The 26,194-nt window shown below is 41.5% G+C and overlaps 1 protein-coding gene across 8 annotated transcripts in view; it reads left to right on the plus strand.

Moving 5' to 3' along the window:
- Positions 1–26,194, plus strand: part of LOC138674955 (transducin-like enhancer protein 1) — a 69,169-nt gene that overhangs the window by 15,891 nt on the left and 27,084 nt on the right. The window contains exons 5-12 of one of the 8 annotated variants that reach the window (XM_069762839.1): positions 4,724–4,786; positions 7,594–7,698; positions 13,796–13,846; positions 14,824–15,028; positions 15,649–15,665; positions 18,276–18,392; positions 21,590–21,643; positions 21,760–21,912. In XM_069762839.1, the coding sequence (XP_069618940.1) occupies positions 4,724–4,786; positions 7,594–7,698; positions 13,796–13,846; positions 14,824–15,028; positions 15,649–15,665; positions 18,276–18,392; positions 21,590–21,643; positions 21,760–21,912 (765 nt within the window). Of the gene's footprint in view, positions 1–4,723; positions 4,787–7,593; positions 7,699–13,795; positions 13,847–14,823; positions 15,029–15,648; positions 15,666–18,275; positions 18,393–21,589; positions 21,644–21,723; positions 21,913–26,194 lie in introns of all 8 variants that reach the window. The other 7 variants (XM_069762857.1, XM_069762823.1, XM_069762829.1 and 4 more) reach the window with 7 other exon arrangements.

Consider the following 26,194-nt stretch of genomic DNA (forward strand, 5'->3'; position numbering starts at 1 on the left):
AGTTGAGACTGTAAAACATACACTACTCTACTGGTGGCTATAGGCGTTTGTCTCCCAGAATAGGTCCTACATAACTTGGGCATGTTTGGGAGCAGTTGGGTTGGCAGTATAGTAGCATAGTAAATGGTTGCGGTTGGCTGTGATCAGCGTTATCCACCAACAATGTTTCAAGCACCAACTGTGTATCACGTTGTTGGTCAGTGGTATAAAAAGTGTGAATACAACAGAGTGGTAACCAGTACCAAATAATTGTATTTTTATATGCATAAGGGCACATGTTGGCAGTTTAAGATTATCTATGAACTGACAAGAAAAAAACAACAACTTTGTGTCATCCTCCCCAAATTGTGGTAGTTTCAATATGGCAGTATGGACTGCAATGGGAGTTATAATTCTATACCAGAGGTGGGATGATACTGTAATTTGTCCATTAGGCCATAGATTCGGGGAAGGGGACACTCTGCAAAAATTGAATTCTGAGGCACCAAGCTTCCATTTGCAGGATGCTGTGATTTCTTATTGCTAATTTCAATGATGCATAACCTAGGAGGACAGCTCTTGAACGGAGGGCACTGCTACCAAGCTTGTCGTTTGCAAATAAACCGTGGTCATCATTCAGATAGTGGGAACCAATGAGTGAGGTTGTGTTGCTGTCTTTTCATAGGCTGTACACTTGAGCCAGCTATTAAAAATGAACACTCGAGAGAGAGTCGGCATTAAGAACATAAACAATTAAGGGCTCTTGAGCTGTTCTGAGTGCTGCCATACAGATACAAGAGCCTTTTTCCTGACTTTGTAGGCTGTGTTTTATGGTGCCAAAGAACTTGGACAATTATTACTATTCTGTCTGCCAGAGCTGCTTCAAGCATGAAGGATTTGGTTTATTCCTGCTTATCTTGATTTGCAGTGTCGGGTTGAATATACACATTACAGCGCTGTACTCTGGATGTAAAACTACTCGAAATGCAACAGATACATAATTGCTGATATCCTTGAAGCATTGCACTAGACAATCTTTTTGCAGATTTTTTTGTCTTCTATGCATATGGCTTTTTTTTTTTTTTTTTTTGTATTCCATCTTCTACATGCTACGGCTATTTGGGGTAGCTTAAACAAGACCTGTCAGTACGTCTGTGCCACCTGTTGGTTTTGCTTTTATTCTATTTCCACTGCTCCCATAATTAATATATATATAGATATATAGAGATGGATGGATATATAGATACACTACCATTCCAAATTTTGTAGTCACCCAGACTATTGTCTACTATATAATTGTCTAAGGGGTTCTTCCGTCTTTCTGTCGGCAACATCCGTCATGGAAATCCCGTGTTGCTGATTGGTCTCGCCAGCTGCTTGTCCTGGATGCCGCGACTAATCAGCGACTGGCACAGTCCGGCCGAGAATTAGTCCCTCCCTACTCCCCTGCAGTCAGCGCCCGGCGCCCGCGTACTCCCCTCCAGTCAGCGCTCACACAGGGTTAACGGACCGCGTTATGCCGCGGGTAACGCACTCGGTTAATGCTATTATCCCTGTGTGTCCCCAACTTTTTTACTATTGATGCTGTGTGTGTGTGTATATCTATATCTATCTATCCTGCTATTCTCTTAGCGAGACCGCTAAGTCATCTAGGTAATTTCGCAATGCATCCTGGGAACGGAAGATGGTGGCAGTCACGAGCGCATCGGCACAGCTTCACTGGATCCTGGCGGGTGAGTATAGAACTATTTTTTTATTTTAATAATTTTTTAACAGGGATATGGGTCCCATACTGCTAAATATGTGGGCTGTGATATACCGCGTGGCTGCTATATACTACGTGGCCAGTGTTAGATACTATGTGGTCAGTGTTATGTTCTGTTTGGGCTGTGTTATATACTGCGTGGCCTGTATTAAAGGGACACTGTCACCTGAATTTGGAGGGAACAATATTCAGCCATGGAGGCGGGGTTTTTGATTCACCCTTTCCTTACCCGCTGGCTGCATGCTGGCTGCAATATTGGATTGAAGTTCATTCTCTGTCTTCCGTAGTACATGCCTTCACAAGGCAATCTTGCATTGCACAGGCGTGTACTATGGAGGACAGAGAATGAACTTCAATCCAATACTGCAGCCAGCGGGTAAGGAAAGGGTGAATCAAAAACCCCAAAACCCCGCCTCCATGGCTGAAGATTGTTCCCTCCAAATTCAGGTGAGTGTCCCTTTAACGCATCGGGTATTCTACAATATGTATGTATATAGCAGCCACATAGTATATAGCACAGGCCACATAGTATTTGTCTGCCATATACTGCATGGCTCCTATATACTACATGGCCTGTGCTATATACTATGTGGCTGCTACATTCATTCATTCATTCATTCATTCCCGATGCGTTAGAATCGGGCCACCATCTAGATTTCCATGAAAACTCATACTTTTATTAATCAAATGAGTTGCCAAATGAATTGAAAATCTAGTCCAGACATTGACAAGGTTAAAAAAAAAAAGATTTGTATTTGAAATAATAATTTTCTCCTTCAAACTTTGCTTTCGTCCAAGAATGCTCCCTTTGCAGCAATTACAGCATTGCAGACCTTTGGCATTCTAGCAGTTAATTTGCTTAGGTAATCTGGAGAAATTTCACCCCATGCGTCCAGAAACCCCTCCCACAAGCTGGTTAGGCTTGATGGGCACTCTTGCGTACCATATGGTCAAGCTGCTCCCACAACAGCTCAATGGATTTGAGATCTGGTGACTGTTGGCCACTCCATTACAGATAGAATACCAGCTGCTTGCTTCTTCCCTAAATAGTTCTTGCATAATTTGGAGGTGTGCTTTGGGTCCTTGTCCTGTTGTAGGATGAAATTGGCTCCAATCAAGCTCTGGCATGGCGTTGCAGAATGGAGTAATAGCCTTCGTTATTCAAAATCCCTTTTACCTTGTACAAATCTCCCACTTTACCTGCGCCAAAGCAACCTCAGACCATCACGTTACCTCCACCATGCTTGACAGATGGCGTCACGCACTCTTCCAGGATCTTCTCAGTTGTTCTGTGTCTCACAAATGTTCTTCTGTGTGATCCAAATGCCTCAAACTTGGATTCGTCTGTTCATATATTTTTTTCAATCTTCCTCTGTCTGTGTTCTTTTGCCCATATTAATATTTCCTTTTTATTAGCCACTCACATATGGCTTTTTCTTTGCCACTCTGTCCTGAAGGCCAGCATCCTGGAATCGCGTCTTCACTGTAGACGTTGACACTGGCGTTTTGCATGTATTATTTAATGAAGCTGCCAGTTGAGGACCTGTGAGGTGTTGATTTCTCAAACTACAGACTCTAATGTATTTGTCTTGTTGATCAGTTGTGCAGCGAGTCCTTCCACTTCTCTTTCTACTCTGCTTAGAGCCTGTTTGTGCTCTCCTCTGAAGGGAATAGTACACACCGTTGTAGGAAATCTTCAGTTTCTTAGCAATTTCTCTCATGGAATAGCCTTCATTTCTAAGAACAAGAATAGACTGTCGCTCGAGTTTCACATAAAAGTTCTTTTCTGACCATTTTGAGTTTAATGGAATCAACAAATGTAATGCTCCAGATTCTCAACTAGCTCAAAGGAAGGTCAGGTTTATAGGTTCTCTAATCAGCCAAATTGTTTCCAGCTGTGCTAGCATACTTACCCTTGAAAACCCTTGTGCATTCTAACCATCCATTAGCCTTCTTACACAGTTAGCAAACAAAGTACCATAAGAACACTGGAATGATGGTTGTTGGAAGTGGGCGTTTATACGCCTATGAAGATATTGCATTACAAACCAGACGTTTGCAGCTAGAATAATCATTTACCACATTAACAATGTATAGTGTATTTATGAATCATTTAATGTTAGCTTCATTGGAAAAACTGTGCTTTTCTTTCAAAAATAAGGAAATCTCTAAGTGACCCTAAACCTTTACACAGTAGTGTGTATATAGAGAGATTTTATATATTTTCTAGCTATATATCTATAAAATGTGTCAAAGCAGTGCTATGGTCAAAATGGCCAGAGAAAATAGAAAAGAAAGGCACATCTGAGACAGAATTGACACCCATTGCAGTCCATAATGCCATTTTGAATCTACCACAATTTTAGGGGATGACACAACTGCGAGCATGTGCACTTATGCATGTAAAAACACTATTATTTGGTTCTGGTTACCACTCTGTTGTGTTCACACTTATACTGCTGACGAACACCGTTGTTGCTTGAAACATTGTTGGTGGATAAGGCTGATCACAGCCACCCCATAACCATTATATATTATAACATTATATATAGTATAACTTTTATTGCTAATTGTTATGGTCCTTAGTAAGGACTCCTTACCATGGTGGCTGTGCAGAGGAGCCTGAAGACATGTCCCAAAGAGTCCTGGGAGCCACATAAAAAAACATAAAAATTAGCACCCTCTGTAATCTTATGATGAATTTAAAAATTAAGAAAAAAAAGAACATAAGACTGACCTTGGTTGATGGGTTCTCTTTATTTTTATATAATATTTTTTAAACCTAGATCTGTGAATGTGTCTGCAGTGTTACTATACTCCCTACGGTCTTCCCCAGTATCCAGGGCCATTCTGCACCTCTTCTCAGTGCCGTCGCCACTCTTCAGTACAATGTCCAATAATAGTTACTTTAATACATCGGCATTGTTTCCATTTTTTTTGTCTTTTGTTAATTTTTGAATTTTTCTTTCTTCACCACAGACAGAAATTGCCAAGAGACTGAACACTATTTGTGCACAAGTCATCCCATTTCTTTCTCAGGAAGTAAGTAAAAAACGCTGGCTGCTAAAGTGCAATTATGCTACTTCTCTGTTTGCAAATTAGTCAGCTTTACAATGTTAATTTTATTGCGTTGCATAAGTGTGAAGAACATCTGTTCTAGTTATGGAGTGTGGAGCCCCCTGCTTCTTTACATAACAGATTGCGGGGCAGGCGATGGGAATGGAGGATACAGGCGCTTCATATATTATCTAGTGCACTACTCTAATTGCTGCACAACAGCAAATGGGCCCAACTTGACGAATGAGACGTGCTTGTACGGAATATGACTAATGCAAAACTTTAATGAGTATTTAAGCTGTGTGAACCAAAATAGTGCAGCTCGTATGGCTGCCGACTCATTGATTATCGTTTTTAAATATCTAAACTGAATAGGAATCCAATCTTTTCTTTTAAAGGGGTATTCCCACCTCCAAGAACCTGTCCCAATATGTAGTAGGTGTAATAATATTAGCAAATACCTCCAGTTAGAAATGCAGTCTAGTTCTTCTGATTTGCTATGTTTTTTTCTCATGTGTAGGCATTGCAGGACCTTGGGTATCCATGGTTACAACCAGTGATATAGTGAGTTAGCTAGTTGCTAATCGTCGTAACCATTGATACCTAAGGTCCTGCAATGCCTGTGCATGAGAAGACATGGCAAATCAGAAAAATGATACATTTCTAATTGGAGGTATTTGCTAACATTATTATTACACCTATTACATATTGGGATTGGCTCTTGGAGATGGGAATACCCCTTTAAGGTGTATGCATCCCTTTTCAGTGAAGGTAAAAATGAGCATAGGCCAGTTTCACATGGAAATAATGAATCCGAGTCATTGCATTTCTGCCAATTTATTGGCGTGAACACCTCTCAATTAGTGACTCTGATTTGCAACAAATTTATCAAACAACTTGCACATTTTTTTTTTCCCCCAAGTTTGTTTAGTTTTCTTTTTACATCAATGTGGCATTTCCAGATGGTTTAGGCCATGTTCACACAGTGCGTTTTTTACCGCGGAACCGCGGCGGTTTTGCCGCTGCGGTTCCGCAGCTGTTTTCCATGCAGGGTACAGTACACTGTACCCTATGGAAAACAGGACACACTGTGCACATGGTCCGGAAATTGTAAAAAAAAAGACGCGCTGAATAGCTCCCGGAAAAAAGAAGGAGCATGTCAATTCTTTTTCCGGAGCCGCAGCGGTTCTGCACCCATAGACCTCCATTGTGAGGTCCAAACCGCAGTAAAACCCGCAGATCAAAAATATATCTGCGGGTTTTACTGCGATTTGATGTGCAGAACCGCTGCAGCAGGAAGTGCGGGGAGCGGGCGGAAGTGCGTGGGCGGAGTGTGGCTGCCCCCCCCGTGTTCCGATCCCGCCCCCCCGTGCTCCGATGCCCCCCCCCAGTGCTCCGATGCCCCCCCCCCCAGTGCTCTGATGCCCCCCCCCCGTGCCCTAATCTCCCCCCCTTATACTCACCCGGCGTCCCGGTGTCCGTCCGGCCGTCTTCTCCCTGGGCGCCGCCATCTTGCAAAATGGCGGGCGCATGCGCAGTGCGCCCGCCGAATCTGCCGGCCGGCAGATTCGTTCCAAAGTGCATTTTGATCACTGAGATATAACCTATCTCAGTGATCAAAATAAAAAAATAGTAAATGACACCCCCCCCCCTTTGTCACCCCCATAGGTAGGGACAATAAAAAAAAATAAAGAATTTTTTTTTTTTTTTTTTTTCACTAAGGTTAGAATAGGGGTAGGGGTAGGGTTAGGGGTAGGGTTAGGGTTAGGGTATTTTCAGCCATTTTGACCCTAAAAAAATTCCTAGAAAACACACAGACTCTGGCTAGAAAACTGCATCAAAAAAACGCATCAAAAAACGCATCAAAAACGGACCAAAAAAAGGACCTGCGTTTTCTGCCAAGAGCTGCAGTTTTTTAAAAAAGTCAGGAAAAAAAAAGGATGGAAATCCTGAACGTGTGAACATACCCTTAGACTGATTCATGAAATGCAAGTTCTTGAAAAGTGGCACCATTTTGTGCAACTTTTCTCCAGTGTCCCCCTGAGTGAGGTTTTATGTATGCCAGTTTGGGCCACATTTTTTTTACGCCGTTTTGCATAATATGCGACTTTATGCTAAAAATGGTTTGCGCAAAAATGAACTCTGTGCACCAGTTTGAATTTGTTGCTTAATAGCCAGTGAAAAACACACTTGAAAAAAAGTGTGACTTAAAAGAAAAACCTTCGCATCTGTGTCCCCACATTGAGTGTTGCAGCCAGATGCTGTAGATCATCGATGGTTCCTGTTCCCACATAACTAAGGTTGCCTTATTTGTTTCTATGGTGTTATTGGGTTCTGTAGAACATGAGATGTGGGTTTTACCCCACTATGGCCGTATGACACTGGCCCTGCAGGGGTTTTCTGCTCTTGGGAAGCCATTGGGGCCTACTGTTCTGTAATGTAAAATAAAGCTCTGGCTCCTCACTGCTGCAGTGATGGCACTTGGACAGCTCCTCACCATCGCAGCTGATTGCTGAGCTCCGGGATCTGTGCCCACTACGTCGACAGACACTGAGCTTAGGGATTGGCTGCATCGGTGATGTATGCTTTCGTTGTGACGTCAGTTCTGTAGCCAAATCAGCGGGCATGCAGAGTGCTGGGGTACAATCTGGCTTCATTTTACATTACAGGAATCCTTTGAGAACATGTTTAGTCTTGGTTTTAATTGTGACCCTCTGTTTAATTCCTCTCCTGTTTGGTTTTTTTACATTCGGTAATAGTTTTCTTAAATGTTGTTTTGCTTCCCCCTGCAGCACCAACAACAGGTGGCTCAAGCTGTAGAGCGCGCCAAACAAGTGACCATGGCAGAGCTGAATGCCATCATCGGGGTACGTGGCCTTCCAGGTCTACCTCCTACAGTGTGTATAACAGCTTTCTTTACTCGTTTAGTGTGTCTTATGTTCTCATTGTCTGATTACTTGGGGACTCCTAACCCTTTTTTGCGTTTAAGAAAAAATAAGTGTGCTCCCCATACAGTCTGGTGCTGTAATGAAACTATTCAGTGTAGCTTATGCTTTAATTACGGTCTGTTCCAGTTTACTTCCATGGACTTCGGTACATACCCAAAAAGTGTCGTTTTGGAGTTAGAAGGGGTCACTTAATTGTTAAAGGGCTATTCTGATTTTTATAATGTTGTCTTTTGTGGAACCTACCCTTCAGTTATCTCCATAATCAGGATCTTGATGCTATTTTAGAATGGGGTCTGAACCCCTGTCTCTACCGGTGAAGCGGCTAATGGTCTTGATGCTCAAGCAGAGAATGAATGGAGAAGTGGTGACTTTCTATTTACTTATGTAGGTGTTATAGGGGTTGTCTGGTCTTCTAACAAGTCTCCAGTCCCTGAGTGTGCACACTTTGGAATCCTTACAATATGTATACAGGAATCTGTCTGTATTAACAGAATTGCTGCCAAGAGAAATTTGCATGCTTCCGTCCATATTCTGACTGGACATGATCATACTCCTTTTTAGTTCACTTTGAGTGAGGCTGAGCACTTCTATGTGTAATGTGGCCTGAATTATGTAAAGAACATAACCTTCACTCTTGTTGGCATAGCCAGAGAATCCTGACTGCATGCGGTGTGCACGCATTGTAAGCAGTCAGTCTACAGTCACATGGATTAACTGCAGACTTCTAGCGGAAACCCAATAAGCCTTTCCTGTGATGAGTTTGGGCCTAAAAAAAAGTCTAAAATCAGAATACTATCATGAGTTCTTATCTTGGCTACTGTTTTTATCTTTAACATTTTGTTTGATTTCGAATTGTGATTTTTAATGCAAAAAGTGAATGAGTGCACGAAAGGGTTTAAGGCTGTTAGACATTTCAATTTGTGGCTAACTTGAGGCATCTTGCAAAATGTGACCCCTTTACAAATGGTACAATGATTGGACTGTCTTGATGCAGGTATTTAACCGAAGCAAGAACTAGATGGGGAAAATGAATTGTATATATATAAAAAAAGCTTTTACCTTGTTTTAAAAATGCAGTTTGTGTGAAGGCTGTGACCTAATTTGGCACAATCTTATGATAAATATTTTGCCCTGCATACTGAGTTCATTGTTATGGATAGTAATGATTGAATGTTGCAGCTTTCTATGTGGTTCTTGCTGTTTTTTAAATGGATTTCTTTCAGTGAGTATAACTTATTAATAAGGGCATACGGGTAATAGAAATGTTACACTAGTCCTTCCTGTATGTCTCATTAACGGTCTTGCTGCTGAGAAATGTTATATTCTTTCCTTACGCTAATGATTTCTTCCAGGCTTCGGGGTGTGCGGTGCTGTAAGAAATCCCTGCCCCTCTCCTCATTGTAATATTACTCCCCCTCCCGTTAGCGTCGGGTATGGCCCTAGAATTCTGTGCCCTGCAATCCCTCCACAATATGTACCCTTTCCTCCTTTCTGTGGGCTTTGCATCCAGGGATCTTCTGCGCAGTAGACTTCCACTCCAGTGACCCCTGGTATGCATGCTGTTAAGGTGCTCTCCCCACTTCCTCCCTGCATAGTCATCACTACGTACACATGGTTCCGAACGATGACTATGCAGGGAGGAAGTGGGGGGAGCACTTTATCGGTGCGCACGCCGGTGGTCAAGGTGACTTGCCTGCGCCCGGAGATCCATGGATGCAGTGCCCATAGAAGGGATGAAAAGGCATCTTTTGTGGAGGGATTGCAGGGCGCAGGATTCTGGGGCCATAACCGACGCTGATGGGAGGGGAATAATATTGCAATGAGGAGAGGGGCAGGGATTTCTTCCAGGCTCGGGGGCGTGCAGTGCCTGGAAGAAATCATTAGCATAATGAAATATAACATTTGTCAGCAATAAGACCGTTAATGAGGCATACAGGTAGGGCTAGTGTAACATTTCTATAACCTGTATGCCCATATTAATAGGTCATATACGTCCCGGGGCTGACAGATACCCTTTAAAAAAACAGTGGAGTTGACAAGATTGGCCTGGGAATGTTAGGAGTTACTGTAGTCAATGGGCAGTGAATGCATGTGAACGCATTATTTTTTTTTTTTTTTTTTTTTTTTTTTAGATTGCTTAAACCCTTTAAAACATATACAAGTAATAGACGGCAATTTCAGGAAATCCATGAGTGATTTTAACTTGTATTTAATAAATCAATTAAACACATGAAAATAAGCAAATTTGTAATATAATACGGCCCACAAAAACAGGCCGCAAAAACACGGCAAGTGTAAAAGAAGCCTTACACATACAGAGATCATGTCCGCATTGTGTTCTAGGCCTACCACTAAACCCCGGCGGTGCTGTTGGTTCACTCATAAGCAGCAAATTTCATAAAACAGATTTTCTCTTGTAGAGATGTCTCTATGTATCTGAAATGACTTTTAGTTGGCAAATGAATCTTTCTGGGAATTTACCTTACTGTAGCATGTTACTGATTTTTCTGTTATAGAAAGACCCAAAAAAGATTTCCTGCATTGCCAGGAGATTCACACCTAATGGTAAACCTTTCTTGAGCAATGAAGATGTCCTTTTTATTCAAGACCCTTGCCAATGGCCAGGAATGTCTGGTTGTGGGCATCTAGGATGGATTGCAGAGCTAGGTTCTCAAGATTGCAGGTCCCTTATCTTAAGATTTCTGGACCCCCAAAATCAGCAAGTTGTTCCCTTACCCGTTGGGTGAGGGGTTATATTATTATTATTATTATTATTATTATTATTATTATTATTATTATTATTATTATTATTATTATTATTATTATTATTATTATTATTATTATTATTATTATTATTATTATTATTATTATTATTATTATTATTATTATTATATTTTTTTTTTTTTTTTTTTTTTTTTTTTTTTGTCTTTGGGGTGGTGGGGGCTAATCCAAACTCTTAGAAAGGCGCTTAAGATTTTCAACTAAGTATATATGCAAAATAGGTGTTACTCTTATTTGACAAGACCATTAAAAACCTGACCATTGCTGGCTTGAGTATAGGCCTCTCCTTGGTGGGAACTGTATTATGGGCACAACCCAGGAATTAAAAAGACTGTTGGCGTGAGATATCCAACGAACATAATAAATGTCATCTCACTTGAGGACCCCATTATGTGTAGGTGACTCAGTGCAGGGTGTTAAAACTCCCCTTTCAAATTGTTCCCCTCAGTTGATGGTCCCTTGGGGTTTGGCCGACCATTTCTATTTCATCAATGTCCATTTCTGGAATCTAGAGCTGGACTGAGCAGCTTGTGTGTGCCTATATATTTAATTGCTTGACATGATGGTGTCTTGCAGGTTTTATTGGGTGCTTTTTTTCCCAGTCTTTCTATCCCTGCTTTTTAATCTGTTTATTGCTTAATTCTGCCTCCGTGAGACTGTCAATCACAAGTTATTTGTTTGGGCGCTAATGAATTCACTGAACCATGCATTCCTCCCCCTGTGTGAATTCAATTATTCCCGCCACACAGTCTCGAGTATTTCTGCCGGCTTTCTGGCCTCCCAACGCTGGCAGAAAGAAGTAGCCGAATCAAGGAGCTGTCCTTTCTGATTTTATTCATGTGAGCGGCTTGAGCCGATTCAGATTACTCATTTATCAATTTATGTTAATTGCTTGTGAGAAGATGCCCTGCTGGTCTTTATGGTTCCCTCAGACACTTTGTAATGATAATTAGACATGCTGCTGTATGGATTAACAGGGCCATAGTCCGGTGACGTCTGCAGACAATGGGACCAGTTAATCCATCTGTGCTTAAAATTACATCCCAACTGGAGACTGAAGGAAAAAAAACCCCCCCATAAAAACGCGGGAGGATTAGTGCTGGTAAAAGAATGAGTCTCAGCTTGAAAACTCTCCTTTCATCAGTTTCTCAATTGCAGATCTGCAGTTGGTTCGCCTGTGGTAAGCCATTGGCAGTCAATTAGGTGAAATAAACTGGGAGGGTGACCTTCATTTCCTTTTAATAGCTTTTTCCTCCCTGAAATGGGGAGCTTCAGTGGATTTTCAGCTTACGTTTTATTCAAGCCGCTTTATTACACTTGACAGCTTAGCCTTGCATAAACATTCCCTCCCCTAACCTTCTTCACTCCGCCACCCCCCCCCTCCAAACACAGCTTCATTTACATCGCCCACTCCCCAAATGGCGAGCTTATTTTACATCTGAAGCGCTGCGGAACAAATTTAAATCAATATACGTAATCCAATCTGCGTGCAGGAAGATCCATTTCATTTATTCCGCACGAACACTAGTATTACTGCGCCGATCATCCGCCATTAATACCGGAATAGTTTAATCTTTGGCCTCTTTTAAATCTGATATCTCAATTTGCATATGTTAAGTGATCAATAACGATATGGCGCCGCGCTAGAAGTCTCATTTTCCGGCATATGCTTTCCCTGCTTAAGAGTCTTTTGTGCTTCCTGCAGAGTCACAGGAGCATAAAATTGGGTTGACAATTCGCCGGACCTTTGCTCCCCTTCATTGAAAATGCAGTGTGTCAACCTGTATCCCTGGAGGGGAGGGGATGCGAGGAGCCCCCTGTCTGTTGCTAGAAGCAGCAGCTGCATTGGAAGTATGCACTGATAGCAGCTGTCAGTATTGTTGAGCAGGCAGAACAATAGAGGGGGGAGGTATGCTCCCGAGGAGCGGCATCTTTCACACCAGGAAAAAAAAGAACTAGTAATTTAACGGTTTAGACACCTATTAGGAGTGTGAAAGATCATGTGTTTTCTCATGCAAATAAGTCCGACATAATTCTCTGATCACGTTAGGCTCCACTTCCCAGCAGCAGACAATTTGTGATGGCGATGGACTGTTTCTGCAAGGCAACCTTATTTTTTTAGTCTTTCCTTTCCCAAACATTCATAACCAGGTATAGAGAAATATTGATATACGCTAGGGCTTTCATGTACTCCAATATTTTATTTTTTTTAAATATTGCTCTTTGCAAAAAAAAAAAAAGTGCCTTTTAGCTGGCAATCTACACAGCATATGGGTCAATGTTGGCCCCGGACCGTCGGCAAGCTGTGATCATTTCTTCCATAATGTATTACGATTGAGCATTCTGTCAAGTCTGAGCCAGCGTCGGCGGATTGAGTTGTCTGTCGCCTAACAGGCTTCGCCTTTGCATGAGGCGATTGGCGAAAGGATTAGCAAGATGCTGGTTTATGTCGCTCCTTGGCGGTGGTTGCCAGCTATATCTAGGATTGTGGTGTGTGAAGCTTAAGAGGATGAGGTTAACCTCTTGAGGGCTTATTTGTGTGAGTATCTAGTTAATCCTTGGAAAGCCTATAAATAACTAGGTTGCATATATTGTCTTACACGAGGAATGGAATAATATATGGCAGGTGTAGCAACCCTCCCTCCACGTTTTAGAATTTTCTTTCTTTAGATCGTATTGTTGAAGGCCTCCTTTATTAATATGGAAGGTTTGAAAATGCCGTTGTCGTCTAAGTTTAATCCTGGTCTGCTTTTATCTCTTCTCCAGTTTGTAATCTGTTGGCTTTAGTTTCCAATCCCTAGATTTAGTATCAGCTATCCTCTGCAGTCTGTAGAGTGCAGTCTCGATATTGGGTGTAGTATTACATGTGTTAAATTAAGCTCGGTAATCTGTTCCCTGCGACTGCTACATAATGTACATGTCATTCTGATCACTTGTAGGGTCTCCAATTTGCATAGTATTTTTTTCATGTACTTGCTGTTTATAGATTTGGATGTATAGAAACTATTAAACTTTTTGTGTGATCACCGCTTGATGAGTTTTCTTCTCGTTCCTGGGTGGGGAGATCATATGGTTAGACCATTGTGGCGTGTTTCGCCTACTGCCATAGTCCATTACTCCTCCTTTTTTTTATTTGCCTTGTTGGATGCAATTGTATTTGTGACAATTAACTAACCTTCTGTTTTACACATTTTTATACCAAACGTGTTGCTTCTACAATTGCTCAGTGAATGACTGGTTTAAAGGTTTCTTTATGTACACTTAGGTGGCAAATGTACCAGTTTTGTCTGCTCAACATCTCAGCCGGCTCAGCCAAGTTGGTAGTTTTTTAATATATTTTTTTGTGTACTATCTGTTTGCATTCATCTTCTGATATAATGTATGGTACTCTAATGCACACACAACTTTTGTTTATTTTGGGTGTTTTTTTTTTCTTTTTATTTGAGTGGTTGCCTGAGAGCAGAGAACTTGGTTGTGTTCTTCCTGAAATGGCGCCATCTTGGCCATATGTTGAAATTGGTATTAAAACTTTGCCCAATTCACTTGAATAGGTTTTGGCTGCAATACCGGATACATCTCATAGACAAGTGTGGTTTCTGAAAGAAAGCAGCCATATTTCTTCTAATCTCGTTTAGTATGAACGAATTGACCTTTAGGCTATGTTCCTACAAGGAGCTTTTGATGAGTTTGTGATGTTGCGGATTTTCTGCACCCATTAAGTAACATGGGTTACTTGAATTTTATCAAAAATATACAGCATAAAAAAAAAAACTCATGAATGTAGCCTTAAGGTTGGGTTCACATCACATTTGGACCACTTGTTCGTGACTCCTTTGGGGCTTTCATCTGAACCCTCAAAACAGTGTTTTGAATGTGTCTGCGTTGGAGCTATAGACCTCAAACATCACAGTCCAAAACGTGCAACTTGAGATGGTTTATGGTGGTGGGTTTTTTTTTTTTTTTTTTTTTTTGAGGGGGGGCTGTAACTGTGTTCTATGGTTTCCAATTTGCATGTTTTGGACTCGGTTGGATATTTTAAGTCTGTTGGGCCTATCCCAAATCCAATTGTTTCAGAGTTTTGAACGGAACCATTGACTGAGTCACGAATGTGTGGCTGGAACATGTGAACTTGCCCTTGGGTGTAAATGGAATATATCTGATAAGTGCTTAACTTGATTGTTAATCCAGTTTGTGGTGTTCATAATGTGTTTTGTCCTTTCCGTCTAACTTTTTTTTTTTTCTCCTTTCCATTTCTCCTTGGGAAACCGTGTGCGCTACGAATCTCTACATCAGCAGCAGCAGTTACAAGCTCAACACTTGTCGCATAGTCATGGACCACCAGTGCCTCTAACTCCACATCCATCAGGACTCCAGCCCCCTGGGATCCCACCTCTAGGCAGCAGCGCCAGCCTTCTTGCCCTTTCTAATGCACTTGGAGGGCAATCTCACCTTGCCCTAAAGGATGACAAGAAGCATCATGAGTCAGACCACCATAGAGGTGAGAGGCATGGCAAGCAGTTGTAGGATTTTTTTTTTTCTTCAAAGATTACCATTTGCATTTTTTTTCACCTTTTGTGCTAGATAATCCTCAAAAGGAAAACTATACAATGCACTGTAACTATGCTATGCCATAACTGACTATACCAACCTAGTCGCATATTTCATAGCAGTTAATGAGCGACGTAGCTCTTTAAGAATGAAATACTGTAGAGAACTTGGACTGCAAGTTGTTTGTACGGGATGTATTAATCCCAATTTTAAATTTATACAGTTTGTATAATCGATCTAATAGAAATTGTAAAATCTGCAAATGTATTTGCATTGTATCAAAAATCAATTTTGTTCAATTTATTTTACTTTTTTCACATAGAATTTTTTTCAAACTGAACTGCAGCAAAGGCTGCACCATATTGTCTGCAGTGGAACAGGCACAATTGCACTTTTAATTCTTGTTTGGTTGTCTGTGTAAAATGTAAATGTGATTTTTAAATGGATAATAAAACGCCCTTTAAAAACTTCTATGACTTCTAATTTGTCATTTTTATTTTCTTTTTTTTTTGCGTTGTGCTTCTTTACCACAATGGACATGTCTTCATTTCTGGGTTTCCTCATGAGCAGAGAGAGAGCCAGGAACAGTAAGTAATGCACTTCATGCTTACATGCTCAGTCGTCAAGTGTCTTCATGTCAGTGGGTGGCCATTTCAAATGGGTATCGACATCAAAATAGTTTTATTTGTATAGATAAATACATATTATTAGAGACTGATAGCTTTAGAATGAGGTTCCGAACATGGTGAGAATGTTCACACGGCTATGATGGGTGCCACTTTTCAATGTCAATATATCCGCCTTGAAACCTCGACTTCTCATGGGTGCTTGTAAACCGGAGTCCAAATCACCATAGCGTTCTGAGCATTGTCCATTTCATTAGAAGTGCTGGTGCAGTATGCAAGATGGCTGCCGAAAAGTTCCTATTTTAGAGCACACTGGAACAGGTTTGACTTTGCAGGTTTCTTCCAATATTTGTGTAAAAAAAATTTTTCCTCATTTTTCAGCATGGATATTAACTGTGAACATGGAAAAGTCAATTGCTCCTTTCTCATTCTATTATTATAGATGTCAGTCTGTGCAAAATGACTAGTCAGCTTTATGAAAAAAAAAATGCTATTTTGCTACCATTGACCACTTTTTACCAACTGTAGAAACCTCCCCTTGCTCAAATTTCACCAAACCTCCTTTGAAGACTTCTTTTGGCGTACAGGCCACATCCCGTTTCACACTAATGTCTAGGCTTTATCTTGGGGATTCATAACACTGTTCTGAAAATGTTACACTTTGAGTGGAGTACATGTGACACAAAAAAAAAATCTCAACGGTTAAAACCGTTCCTTTTTAAAGAATTATTAGGAGACCTTGGAGTTAAGATTAAAAATGGTTGGGAAAGCAAGAACAATTGGTGAAAGAAATGCACATTTAATTTATTAGATTTTGCAAGCTGTCCTTTAGAAGCTGACACTTTTATAGGTCTTCTACATCTCTGTTAGGAGCTAGTATCCCTTTGACCTGGAGAACCTTTTGTTATCCACCGTATTTCAGTCTTCTCATGCCTGAAAACTAGTGAGCTGTGCTCGTATACCTGTTTTATGATTACTATCAAATGTAGAAGGGTTGTAAACTTTTATCCGTTTGTCCCCCCCATCTCCCTTGGATATTTATATTCTCTGTGAAGCTATGGAAGAATCTTCTCAATGTCAGTTAATCATATAGGCCCTTGAGGTTACTGATGCATCTGAAGGAGATGGTTTACGTCAGTCCATTGGGTGTGAGCATGCAAAGTATGGTCAATGCCTCAAAGATCAAATGTGTACAATTTTCTATTGAGGTCTCTGAGTGCTGTCTGGACAGATCTTTCAGGAAAATGGTAGATTGTGTTAGAGTACCGTAATTTATTCTCGTGCCCAAGGCACTCCTCTCCCTTCATGTGTGTTAATGCCCCCTACACAATAGAGCAGGATAAAGTCTAGTGATGAGCGAGTGTACTCGTTGCTCGGGTGACCTCCGAGTATTTGCTTGGAAAACACGAGCAACGAGTATACTCACTCATCACTAAAATAAAGTCCTCCCTAATCTTTCCTAAAAGACGATTGAGGAGGATCTGGTCTGCAAAACTTATACTGCGTATCCTTTTTGTCTGGCACAGACTAGTTTGCAGTGGCTCTTGTGATAGGAGAGCGGGTGGGACCCTTTATTCTTACCAACCGGAACGCATGCCAAATACGTATGCACATGAGTTAGGGGAGTTGGCGTTTGTGTGTAGACTTTCAGACCATTTGTTCTTTAAAAAAAAACAAAAAACTTAAACTTGAGTTACAACCAGATTAAGGGTCTTTTTTTAAAATTACCTTTGTATTAATAACTTGCATGAGTTTTCTAATGCCCGTTACATGGATTCCCTAATGGAGAACATATATTTTCTTTTTAAAATGGTGTCTTCATTTAATAGCTGTTCACAAACTTGAGAACGGACCTTCTTATGGATTAGGGGTTTCTCCTGAAAGCTAGTTGGTGTCTCGTGACTGAATTATTAAACCAATAAAACCAATAAAGGCATTTTTGTCATCAACCACAGCTAGTTTAGGGGGTATTTCCATTTTGGCTACATCCACAGAATATGGCATTCATCTGATAGGTGCAGGTTTCAGATTTTGGTCCCACTTCTATTACCAGAATGTGAGTGCCTCTTCCCCTGTTCTGTAGAAGTGGCCACTGTAGTCGTGGCTGGTCTTTTGCTCTTCTCTCAAATTATATCTATGGTGGTACAGAAAATGGTTGCTAAGCCATAAATGGCTGAGATGGGAATTCCTCTTAAATTACTCTTAATGATCCATTGAATTACCGTAATTTGTTTAGTCTTCTGTTCATGACCATTGGTAACCATCTTGGAATATCACTTTTGCCTTGAAACTGATTGGCATTGTTGGCTGTCTGTATCGGAAGATGCTTAAAATGCTGGCTTAGTAATTCCCTTAGTGAGCTCAAATTGTGCAATAATATGGACAATTATAGAAAAATACAGCAGTCTGTAAAAAGCAGAGCTATCTTGATTTTGACACTTCACAAACTGATTTTTCTTTGAAAACCCTTACTATAAATATATGGAAATGTGTTTTTTGTAGACGTGTGGCTTGTGACATTTTAATGATTTTTACAATAAACTCATAATTCACTTTTTTTATTCTCTTTAGAGTAATTCTTTGCTGGTTTCCGACAGCCTTCGAGCATCAGATAAAAGGAGAAATGGACCAGATTATTCTCATGATCTCAAAAAGAGGAAAGTGGATGATAAGGATTCAAGCCACTATGTAAGTGAATGACCTGTCCCTGCACAGTTGCATTCTCAATGTCGCGGATTATGTTTTTGGAATTATTTTCCTTGTCCTAAAACCTTTTTTATTTTATTTTTTTTCAACTGCTCGCTGACTTGATATATTGTAACAATGAAAGAATTGTATTTGAAGTTACACATTTTGAATATGGCATTGACCACAAAAGATCTTGCCACCTAAATTTATATGGAGAAAAAAAATAGTTTGGCTAAAAGCTGTGAATGGTCACATACAGTACAGACCAAAAGTTTGGACACACCTTCTCATTTAAAGATTTTTCTGTATTTTCAGGACTATGAAAATTGTACATTCACACTGAAGGCATCAAAACTATGAATTAACACATGTGGAATTACGTACTTAATTTCAGTTGTTTCACACTTTTTATATCTTATATTCTAGGTTCTTCAAAGTAGCCACCTTTTGCTTTGATGACTGCTTTGCACACTCTTGGTATTCTCTTGATGAGCTTCAAGAGGTAGTCACCGGGAATGGTTTTCACTTCACAGGTGCCCTGTCAAGTTTAATAAGTGGGGTTGGGACCATCAGTTGTGTTGTGCAGAAGTCTGGGGGATACACAGCTGATAGTCCTACTGAATAGACTTGTCTGCTTTTTTCTTGCCATAATACAAATTCTAAGTAAAGAAAAACGAGTGGTCATCGTTACTTTAAGAAATGAAGGTCAGTCAGTCCGAAAAATTGGCCAAACTTTGAAAGTGTCCCCAAGTGCAGTGGCAAAAACTATCAAGCGCTACAAAGAAACTGGCTCACATGAGGACTGCCCAGGAAAGGAAGATCAAGAGTCACCTCTGCTTCTGAGGATACGTTTATCCGAGTCACCAGCCTCAGAAATTGCAGGTTAACAGCTCAGATTAGAGACCAGGTCAATGCCACACAGTTCTAGCAGCAGACACATCTCTACAACAACTGTTAAGAGGAGACTTTGTGCAGCTGGCCTTCATGGTAACATAGCTGCTAGGAAACCACTGCTAAGGACAGGCAACAAGCAGAAGAGACTTGTTTGGGCTAAAGAACAAAAGGAATGGACATTAGACCAGTGGAAATCTGTGCTTTGGTCTGATGAGTCCAAATTTGAGATCTTTGGTTCCAACCACCGTGTCTTTGTGCGACGCAGAAAAATTGAATGGATGGACTCTACATGCCTGGTTCCCACCGTGAAGCATGGAGGAGGAGGTGTGATGGTGTGGGGGTGCTTTGCTGGTGACACTGTTGGGGATTTATTCAAAATTGAAGGCATACTGAACCAGCATGGCTACCACAGCATCTTGCAGCGGCATGCTATTCCATCCGGTTTGCGTTTAGTTGGACCATCATTTATTTTTCAACAGAACAATGACCCCAAACACACCTCCAGGCTGTGTAAGGGCTGTTTGACCAAGAAGGGGAATGATGGGGTGCTACGCCAGATGACCTGGCCTCCAGTCACCAGACCTGAACCCAATCAAGATGGTTTGGGGTGAGCTGGACCGCAGAGTGAAGGCAAAAGGGCCAACAAGTGCTAAGTATCTCTGGGAACTCCTTCAAGATTGTTGGAAGACCATTCCCAGTGACTACCTCTTGAAGCTGATCAAGAGAATGCCAAGAGTGTGCAAAGCAGTCTTCAACGTAAAAGGTGGCTACTTTGAAGAACCTAGAATATAAGACATAATTTCAGTAGTTTCACACTTTTTTTAAGTATATAATTCCACATATGTTAATTCATAGTTTTGATGCCTTCAGTGTGAATGTACAATTTTCATAGTCATGAAAATAGGGACAAATCTTTAAGTGAGAAGGTGTGTCCAAACTTTTGGTCTGTACTGTACATCCATGCGAATTCTGATTACAATACTCACGCCCCTGAAATGAAGTAAAAAATGATCTGATTGCTAGGGATGTGCTGTCTGACAACCCCAAGCAAGACTGATTGCTTAGGCTACTTTCACACTTCCGTCGGTACGGGGCCGTCGCAAACCGTCGGCCCGACGGACGTTGTGCTAAATTTAGCACAACGTGGGCAGCGGATGCAGTTTTACAACGCATCCGCTGCCAATTGTGATGAGCTGGGAGGAGGGGGGCGGAGTTCCGGCCGCGCATGTGCAGTTGGAAATGGCGGACACGTCGCACAAAAAGTTACATTGATCTTTTTTTGTGCGTCGCGTCCACCAAAACACGACGTATCCGTCGCACGACGGATGCGACATGTGCCCATCCGTCGCGAATACAGGTCTATGGGCAAAAAAAAAACATTTCTGGATGCGTTTTTTGCCCATAACGACGGATTGCGACGGAGCCGAGAAGATGGAAGTGTGAAAGTAGCCTTAGTCAGGTTGTTAGATTTTTTTTTTTTTTTTTAGCTGGATATACGATGTGATTGCAGAAGGGCCGGAGCAGTGGCCTTATAGCAGTCATACTGTGACCTTTCTTGTCACATCTGTTTTTTTTTTTTTTAATCCAAAATGTGTCTTTAATAAAGGCTGCAATCTTATATTACATGGCCACTTTAATAAATGGCATGTTTGATGTAGCCAATTTTAATAGAATATACTTTTCTCAATCCCAAATAAACCTGAACCTGATAGCTAACATTATGACTTGCTTGATTTCCCGTTAGTGAGGCATATACTAATCATTCCTACTTCAGAAAATCTGCCTGCGAAGCGTTGGGAAACCAGTGGTTGCTCTTCACTTCAGTGGTTTGACGATGGGGCTGCTGAAGGAAATGGGAATACTTGGCAGCACACTTAGGAGATGTGCTCTAGCCCTCTGATAACCCTGTCTCACAAAGCAAACTTATTTCCTGTTTGTCTTTCACAAAGCCAGACACAGTGAACGCTCTCGGTTTTCCGGTTTGAAAGTCAAGCATCTCCAGTAGTTTCACAGAGTCTCGCACAGACGACAAAACACGCAGGAACAGTGGGGTATCACATTTCTGGAACCTTTTGAAACCTTAGAAATTCTCGCAGTATTGTTTTATGCATAGTCCTACATCTGAACTGTGATTTGTAAAATCTTTTTAGAAATCTCAATGTGTTCGTTTTGCTAATTGTCTTTGGAACAAAGCAGATGTATAACGTTTCGTCAGTGTTGCTCAGATTACAGGAAATATTTGTAATTCAATTCCTTAAAAAAATAAAAAACTACCCAAAATACCCTTTTTTTTATATTTACAGGATAGTGATGGGGACAAAAGTGATGACAATTTGGTCGTTGACGTCTCCAATGAGGTGAGTTCTTGGTTTGGATTAAAAGTGGTTTCTTTAGCTTGATTTTTGACATGTTTGACATGATGCATATTGTACCACAGCATGTAAAACTACTGTGTCTGTTTGCACATCTGAAGGACCCTTCTTCCCCAAGAGCAAGCCCAGCTCATTCGCCTCGAGAAAATGGAATTGATAAAAGCAGATTATTGAAAAAAGATGCATCGAGCAGTCCGGCATCTACGGCATCATCAGGGAGCTCCACGTCATTAAAATCTAAAGAAATGAGTATGGTAGGTAAATGCTAAACGGATTCTGGCACCCACTGGGTTCCATCTTCACCTGTCACAGAGGTGCATGGGTGGTGCAAGCAGTATTCACTAACCCTTTTGTAATATAGAGGATAGCAATAGGAGATCCAAGATGGTCATGTAGTGTTGCAGTATTACTTTTACAAATTTCATCCAAAAACTGTTGCCAGATATATCCATACATAAATTGTAATGCGTCCTTTGGTCTGGGAAATAAAACCTTAAGGGTATGTTCCCATAGGGTGAGTACACAGCTGACTTTGCAATGCAGAGCTGCGTGCCCAAAATCTGCTGCAAAATACGGTAGCAGTGTTGTGAACGAGTTGTCGTTGAATATCAATCACATACTGTGAAGAAAATCCACTGAGTAAATTAACAGACATTAAGTCTTTTAGCTTGCCAACTAATGCTGTAGAACTCGCTTTACATTGCAAAGGATAAAATGTGAGACAAATTGAATTTTCCAGAAAGAAAGCTGCATTTTCTTTTTTTTCCCCTTTAAAGGGAAGGTGCCACCAGTTTTCTCGTATTTTGTTTTTTTGTGAAATTAAGCTTAAAATAGTAATTAAAATGTATTAATGCAACGTTTGCACTGTTTGCAAACATTTCTATATGAAAAATATTATATATTTTTTCTACAAATATACATATTTACCACTAGGGGGAGCATTTTCCGTTTTAGACCTCAAGCAGCTATAGTAAGATTTAGCAGCTCTGCCCCAGGGATATTAGACCACCCAAAAGGGGAGGGAAATGGTGATGTCAGCAGTTACTGCCCCAACAGTAAGAATGAAGAGCAGCATCACAGGCAGCACCATTTTGTGTGTGACTGCCCTGTGACCTGCTATCACCAGCACTTACTGCATCACAGGCACAGCGTGTTTACAGAGGAGCAGAACACAGTGGGCTCAGCAGCATCTGGACCCAAGAAGAGTGAAGACATGGTGTGCATGGAGCAGCATTAGGAGCTGTGTGGGAGCTCCAGCTCTGCAGTGAATAGCCAGGCATTATGGAGGGAGGGGAGAGATGCATTGTATGGCTAAGGCCGGGGTCACACTAGACCGCAATACGGACGAGTGCAATGCGATAAAAAAAATCGCATAGCACTCGTCCCAATGTTAATCTATGGGGCAGCTCCCATCATCCGATATTCTCTCGGCCGTATTCAGGATCCGAGTGAAATCACAGCATGCTGCGATTGTCAGCGTATCTCGGCCAATGAAAGTCTATGGGGGTGAGAAAAAAAAATCGCACAGTACACGGACCATCAGTGTGACGTGCAAGAAATTCTCAGGCATTGAGCAGGTGACAGGAAAGGCTCGGCCATTATTTGCTCATTTTGCAAGTGTGTGAGAAAATCTCACCATACGGACGCCATACGGATGTCACACGGATGCCAAACGGATCATTGGATGCGAGAAAATCGCATCCTCGCACTGCACACGGATCACTGTTTTGGTAACATTTGTGCGATTCTCGTCCATCAAAAACGGACCGTTTTTTTATACGTTGTGTGTGTCCCCGGCCTAAGAGTGACTGATGGGAGAGAAAGAGACGTGAAGTATGATGAGTGAGACATATGGAGTGTGATGGGGAGATACACATTGAGGCTGTGTGCACACGTTCAGGATTTTTCGCATTTTTTTGCGTTTGTTCGCTATAAAAATGTGATAAAAACAATTTAAAAATGCATACATATGAATCCCATCATTTATAATGCATTCTGCAATTTTTGTGCATATGTTGCGTTTTTTCTGGGGGAAAAACGCATCGCAGTAAAAAACGCAACATGTTCTGCGCATGTCGTGTCTCCTGCTTTGATGTGGGCTCCGGCGCTAAGCCCACATCAAAGTCACGACATGTCGGCTGTTTTGTACAGCTGACATGTGCGCGCAATAGCGGCAGGTGAAATCGCAATTCACCCGCCGCTATTAACCTGTTAAATGCCGCTGTCAAATGCTGACAGCGGCATTTAACTACCGCTTCCAGCCGCACGGCCAGAAATGGGCGTATCGTCCACCCCCGTCACATGATCAGGGGTTGGCGATGCGTCGGGATGGTAACCATAGAGGTCCTTGAGACCTCTATAGCTACTGATGCCGGCCTGCTGTGAGCGCCCCCCTGTGGTCGGCGCTCATAGCAAGCCTGTAATTCAGCTACGGAGCAGCAATCTGATGATCGCTGCTATGTAGCTGAGCCGATCGAGTTGTGCCAGCTTCTAGTTTCCCATGGAGGCTATTGATGCATGGCAAATGTGAAAAAAAAGTTTTTAAAAATATGAAAAAAAATAAAAAAAATTAAAGTTTAACCCCTTACCGGCATCGGACGTACTATACCGTCCGATGCCGGCTCCCCTGCTTTGATGCAGGGTTCCGCGGTGAGCCCGCACCTATTAACTAGTTAAATGCCGCTGTCAAACGCAGACAGCGGCATTTAACTACCGCTTCCGGCCGGGCGGCCGGAAATGACGTCATCGCCGACCCCCGTCACATGATCGGGGGTCGGCGATGCTTGTGAATGGTAACCATAGAGGTCCTTGAGACCTCTATGGTTACTGATTGCCCGTCGCTGTGAGCGCCACCCTGTGGTCGGCGCTCACAGCACATGTGCAATTCTGCTACATAGCAGCGATCAGCAGATCGCTGCTATGTAGCAGAGGTGATCGAGTTGTGCCTGCTTCTAGCCTCCCATGGAGGCTATTGAAGCATGGCAAAAGTTAAAAAAAATGTGAAAAAAATAAAAAAAACATAAAAGTTTAAATCACCCCCCTTTCGCCCCAATCAAAATAAATCATTAAAAAAATATCAAATCTACGCATATTTGGTATCGCCACGCTCAGAATCGCCCGATCTATCAATTAAAAAAAAGTATTAACCTGATCGCTAAACAGCGTAGCGGGAAAAAAATTTGAAACGCCAGAATTACGTTTTCTTGGTCGCCGCGACATTGCAATAACGGGCGATCAAAAGAACATATCTGCACCGAAATGCTATCATTAAAAACGTCATCTCGGCACGCAAAAAATAAGCCCTCAACCGACCCCAGATCTTGAAAAATGGAGACGCTACGAGTATCGGAAAATGGCGCAATTTTTTTTTTTTTTTTTTTTTAGCAAAGTTTGGAATTTTTTTTCACCACTTAGATAAAATATAACCTAGTCATGTTTGGTGTCTATGAACTCGTAATGTCCTGGAGAATCATAATGGCAGGTCATTTTTAGCATTTAGTGAACCTAGCAAAAAAGCCAAACAAAAAACCAATGTGGGATTGCACTTTTTTTGCAATTTCACCGCACTTGGAATTTTTTTCCCGTTTTCTAGTACACGACATGCTAAAACCAATGATGTCGTTCAAAAGTACAACTCGTCCCGCAAAAAATAAGCCCTCACATGGCCAAATTGACGGAAAAATAAAAAAGTTATGGCTCTGGGAAGGAGGGGAGCGAAAAACGAACACGGAAAAATGAAAAATCCCCCGGTCATGAAGGGGTTAAATCACCCCCCTTTTGCCCCATCAAAAATAAAACAAAAAAAAAAATCAAACCTACACATATTTAGTATCGCCGCGTTCAGAATCGCCCAATCTGTCAATAGAAAAAAACATGACTGACATGTGCCCGCAATAGCGGCAGGTGAGATCGCGATTCAACCGTTCCTCTGTATGTGTCTTCCGTCCGGCAGAAACAGCTGTTTTGACGGATCCTGCAAAAAACGGATGAAACGTGTGGCCATCCGGCGCTAATACAACTCAATGAGAAAATAACGGATCCGGCGAAAAAAAAACTGATCTGGCAGAAAAAAAAGTAAATTCTGGAAAAAACGGATCTGGCGTGAAAAAACGGATCGGGCGGAAAAAACTGATCTTGCAGAAAAAAGGAACTTGTGGGAAAAAAACGGATCCGGCGGAAAAAAACTGATTAGGCGGGGAAAAAAGGATCCGATGGAAAAAAACTGATCTGGCAGAAAAAAAAGGAAATTGTGGAAAAAAACGGATCTGGCGGGAAAAAAACGGATCTGGCGGGAAAAAACGGATCAGGCGGGAAAAAAAGGATCCGATGGAAAATAAACTGATCTGGCAGAAAAAAAAGGAAATTGTGGAAAAAAACAGATCAGGCAGGAAAAAAAGGATCCGATGGAAAAAAAAACCTGATCTGGCAGAAAAAAAAGGAAATTGTGGAAAAAAACGGATCCGGCGGGAAAAAACGGAACCGGCGGAAAAAAACGGATCTGGAAGGAAAAAATGGATCCGGTGGAAAAAACGGATC

Source organism: Ranitomeya imitator, chromosome 1 (assembly GCF_032444005.1).
Source record: "Ranitomeya imitator isolate aRanImi1 chromosome 1, aRanImi1.pri, whole genome shotgun sequence".
Classification (NCBI taxonomy): Eukaryota; Metazoa; Chordata; class Amphibia; order Anura; family Dendrobatidae; genus Ranitomeya; species Ranitomeya imitator.